General features: G+C 41.2%; 1 protein-coding gene across 2 annotated transcripts in view; it reads right to left on the bottom strand.

The window, feature by feature from the left end:
- Positions 1-487: 487 nt before the first annotated feature.
- Positions 488-5,298, bottom strand: part of LOC113110120 (bone morphogenetic protein receptor type-1B-like) — a 62,422-nt gene continuing 57,611 nt past the window's right edge. For both annotated transcript variants that reach the window (XM_026274134.1, XM_026274133.1), the window contains one exon: positions 488-709. In XM_026274134.1, the coding sequence (XP_026129919.1) occupies positions 503-709 (207 nt within the window). In that variant the 3' untranslated portion in view covers positions 488-502. The remainder of the gene's footprint in view (positions 710-5,298) is intronic.

The raw sequence follows: 5,298 nt of genomic DNA, 5'->3' as shown, positions 1-5,298 counted from the left end.
CACACATAGACACACTCACACGTGCAAACACTCTCTCACACATGCACGCACACCCACACACACTCTATCTCACACACACACTCACACTTGCACTCCCACATGTGCACACACTCTCTCTCTCTCTCTCTCTCTCTCTCTCACACACACACACATGCACACACTTGCACACACACACACCACACTCACACACACACTCACTCTCTGAGGTCTGAGGTGTCACAGACGGACAGCTATCAGGAAACTGAAGCGTTCCCGTGAGATGGCGTGTCCTTTTCATTAGAGCGGTATCCCAGCAGCCCCTGCACCACAAACGCTGCGGTTTGTAACAGTTTAACCTGTCAAAAATCATCAGCCCGGAGACTGTATGTGTGTGTCCTGTGTGTGTGTATGAGACGAATTCTGATCATGCAATTTTAGCATGAATTTTTTTCAAAGAGAAATGTGTATGTATACATGCAATTATCATGTATATTTGTCTAAAAAAATTATTTTATCTTTCAGATCATGGATCATCAGAAACATCCCAGTCTTGGAAAAGCAAGGGACTGGTTCTGTTGTGTAATTTTTGGGCTGTCTTGTGTGATGTTGATATGTTTAGCGTCTCACCAGGTCTCTTGAGCGGAGGCAGCGTTGGATGGAGGTCTCGGTTACAGAAATCCTGATCTGTGCAGCATTCCAGGATCCTCCTCAGTCGAGCATTCCCAGTGTCCTGATGGTAGAGAACAGGGGTTCATATCAGACAGACAGACAGACACACACACACAGAGTCAGACAGACAGACAGATAGACAAAGACAGACAGAGAGAGAAAGACAGACACAGACAGAGAAAGACAGAGACAGACAGAGAGAGACGGAGACAGACAGAAAGAGACAGACAGTTAGAGACAGAGAGACAGAGACGGAGACAGATAGATAGACACAGACAGACAGCCAGAGAGAGAAAGACAGACACAGATAGATAGACAGACAGACAGTTAGAGACAGACAGACAGAGATGGAGACAGACAGTTAGAGACAGAGAGAGTTCTGAGATTCTGAACAGACGCACTAGATATGAGCTCCTGTTAATTGATATAAAATACTGCTGTTAATTGAGGCAAAAGCTCAGAAAAAGCCTGTGTTTTAACACTTTATGGAAATATAAGAGAGAAGGGAGTACAGAAGAAGTACAGAAACGGAGAAAACGGAGCAGTAACTTTTAATCGCTTCATTGGAGGAAGCGCAGCTGTGACTGACAGCAGAGAGAGCGATCAGAGCGACTACATCCAGAACAATCATCAGTACAGCAGAGAGACTACTGCCTTCATCAACACATTACAGTACGCTATTAAGAAGATTTATATATATAATAGAAATATATTATACATTATTTTATTAAAAACAAGTACCAGCATTATATAAATCTCAACTGTCAATAACGGACACATTCAGCGGTTGCCATGGAGATTGTTTATCCTGCACACATTAAAGGAGACAAAAGAAAAGCCTTTAAACAGACAATGCTACATGAACACCCCGAATCTCTTTATGTTGATATGACCTCTCAAGAAAAGAGGACAAATCTGATCTTCTATACAGAGAGAAGCCTCATCTGGAAAAGTGTTATTAGTCAATATTTCCCCTTCACTAAGAAGAAGGGAATCTGTAAAGGATGTCAGATCTGCATTTTTGAATCAGCTGATCACTCCTCCCATTTCCAAACCATCAATCTGTACAACAGTGGAACGGTCTTAATTCAAGGAAATGAAGCTAGTCTCCAAGCTTTTGAGAAATCATTTCCCATTTTTAAAGCAGATAATTGAAGAGGAAACAGAGGGATCTGAGGAGGAGAATGAAGTGCGTCCCTACTCTCCGGTCAGCACATCTCCAGCCCCATCTGATGAACTGATCCCTGAGCAGACCTCACACACTCACAGTTATCTCCAGTGTCTTCCCCAGAAGATGGCTCTGCTAGAGATAGAGGTGTCAGAATTAAAGCAGCTCATCCTGAGCCGTCCAGATGAATTCACCATCAATAATCTCAAGGCTGAAATTAAGGAGTTACACAACATCAACATGAATCTAGAGGGCCAAATGTCAAAAATGAAAGACGACTTAATACAGAGAGAAAGAAAATTTGAGAAAAACATCCATGAGTTAAAAGAAAAGCTGAAAGAACAGACTGCAATGTGTTTAGAGCTTAAAAACAAGGACAGAGAATCTCCCAACAAGAGCTGCTCTGAGAGTAACCTGCGGCTCCATCACGAAGAGACGTCACACAGATCTAGACCTGCAGATTCAGTGAAGGAGCGCGCTCACACACCACCAGCGTCACACAGCTCTGCACCTGCAGATTCACACACACCACCAGCGTCACACAGGACACCAGCGACTCAAGCCTCAGTGCTTCTTCTGATGGACTCCACTGGAAAGAACATTGAACCCAAGAAACTCTTCCCCAGACAGAGAGTCCTAGCGCTCCACTGCAGAAACACAGAACGCGTTCATATGAACTGCTCACTCATGATGATCTCGGCAGCCCGCAGTGTGTTATCATTCACACAGGTACAAATGACCTCCATCAGTTAAATGAACGTACAGCTAAGGCAATACATGAGATGGCAGAGAAAGCCTCACAGACATTCCCCGCTTCACGTGTACTGATCTCCACCTTGCTCCCGCGGCTCGACGTCCCTCCCTCTGTGATCGATCAGATCAACCAAGAGATCCGTTACTCCTGCTCCAGTCTGCCCAACGTGCACTTAGTCCATCACAGCTCTGTAAGACCATGGCACCTGTATGACGGGCTCCACCTCAATCAGGATGGAGTCAGGATTTTTGCCAAAGCTATCAAAGATGTTGCTCTTGGACGCTTTCCAACAACTGACTACAGAGGAGCTAAAAGAAACATGAGAATGCAGCCGTCCGAGGTATCTGGACCTTCATCTCACTCAAGACCACCACGAGTCTTTCACAGACATCCCAGGACTTCAGGATGGTCTCACAGACAGCAGGAGAGTCAGCTCTACACTGAAGGCCGACCCCAGCGCCGGACACCCAGCTATGCCCAGGTACTGTCCCAGCAGACGCCCCCATCATCCGCTCAGGAACTGCTCTCCATTAGTGAGGTGGGAGAAATTAAACGACTGCTAACCCTTCTCTGCAACAAAATGCTCAACTGAACTCAACTGAATTGTTATCATTGTGATTATTTTTATTATCAATTGTAGTTATTCTTACTTATTATTATTATTGTTATTTTTTTAGTAATTATTCACAATGATTATTTTAAGCAGTTTTGACTACCTTTTTACTTCCTCTACTATTACTGTTACTTAGTTATTTTATTTATTTTATTTTTGTATTTATTTAATTTTATTTTATTTATGAAAGGTTTTGGTTTTGGTTTTGCCTCCAGTTAAACAGCAGTATTGCTTAATCGTTGATCATATCAAAATGTTAAATATTAGCTTTTGGAATATTCAGGGTTTGTGCTCGAAACATTTGGATTAAAGAGCACAAACACAGAATTTGTAAATAGCATCACAAATGTTGACATCCTAATTCTAACAGAAACATGGTGTAGATCAGATGTGTCCACTCAGTGTCCTTCACGTTACTCTGAAATCATAGTGCCCTCATGGAAACTCAGCTCCAGTACACCGTGGTAGAGATTCTGGAGGTTTAGTCGTATGGATCAAAAATGACCTCCTCCCTTTTACATCACCAGTCCAGCAAGGCAAAAATCACATCTGGTTAAAATTGGATAAAAGCTTTGGAATTCTAGATAAAGACCTTTATATCTGTGGAATTTATATTCCTCCATCAGATTCCCCGTACTATGACGATGAAGTATTCCACACTTTACAAGAAGAAATTAATCACTACCAAATTCTTGGGAAAATTTTATTATGTGGAGATTTAAATGCTCGAACTGGTTCAGAACTAGACCATATTGATAATTCAGGAGATAAACATCTGTTCACACATATACCCCAAGATCTCTTTAGTACCCTACCGAGAAGAAATAGCCAAGATACAGGAGTCAATAGACACGGGAAAGAGCTAGTCCACCTCTGTCAGACTTCAGCTCTTTATATCCTCAACGGTAGAATCAGCGGAGATTCCTGTGGACAGTTCACATATAGCTCAGATCTCGGGAACAGTGTTGTAGATTATGCTATATCAAATATAGGACCTTCCCATTTCAGTGCATTTACTGTCAAAGCTCAGTCGCCCCTGTCTGATCACTGCCAGATCAATCTCTTCATTAAAGGGGAAGACAACAAATCAAGGGGAATTCATAAAAAGCCAATTCATCTACATAAACTCAAAGCACCATATAGATGGACTCGAAGTGCTGCTGAAACATATATTAAAGCATTGAAGTCAAACGAAACTCTCAGTTCCATTACACTATTTAACAATTCAACATATGATAGTAATTGGAAAGGAATAAATTTAGCAATTAAACATATTAATGACATTTTTGAAAATATAGCAAAAAAGGCTAATTTAAATGAAACAACCACATATAAACACAAAAATAGAGCTAAACAAAAACCTTCTGAAAAGTGGTTTGACCATGAATGTAAAACAATAAGACAAGAGCTACGATTCATTTCAAATCAAAAACACAAAGATCCGGTCAACTTAGAGTTACGCTCTAAACACTCTGAACTCCTGAAACAATACAAAAACACCGTGAGACAGAAGAAACTGGACTATTATAACAACACACTTCAACAGATGGAAAACTCAATTGATCAGGGTCAGTTCTGGAGCATGTGGAACAGTCTGAACAAGACAAAACCACAAGAGTTAGCCATACAAGATGGTCAGATCTGGAAGGATCACTTTGAGAAGCTCTATACACCTCAAACTGACCCTCTGAATAACCCCAACCAATTAAAAGTCCTCCAAAAGTTGAATGCTCTTGAATCATGTATCAAAAACAACCAAAATCCACTAGATTATCCAATAACCCAACAAGAACTTAGTGAAAAACTGAAATCCCTCAAATGTCAGAAATCCTGTGGCCCTGACAACATAAAGAATGAGATGCTTAAAAACAGCTCTCCTGAACTGCAAACTGCATTACTCAAACTTTTTAATTTGATTTTGAGTTCAGGTGTTTTTCCTGAGGTCTGGAACACAGGATTCATCTCTCCCATCTTTAAAAGTGGAGACAAAACCGATCCTAATAACTACAGAGGGATCTGTGTAACCAGTAATTTAGGAAAAGTGTTTTGCTCTATAGTCAACTCTCGGATTTCATCTTTCTTAAAGCAACACAATGTCATCAGCAAATCTCAGAT

The sequence above is a fragment of the Carassius auratus genome, chromosome 10, assembly GCF_003368295.1.
Source record: "Carassius auratus strain Wakin chromosome 10, ASM336829v1, whole genome shotgun sequence".
Lineage (NCBI taxonomy): Eukaryota > Metazoa > Chordata > Actinopteri > Cypriniformes > Cyprinidae > Carassius > Carassius auratus.
This window is presented reverse-complemented; position numbering and strand designations above follow the sequence as displayed.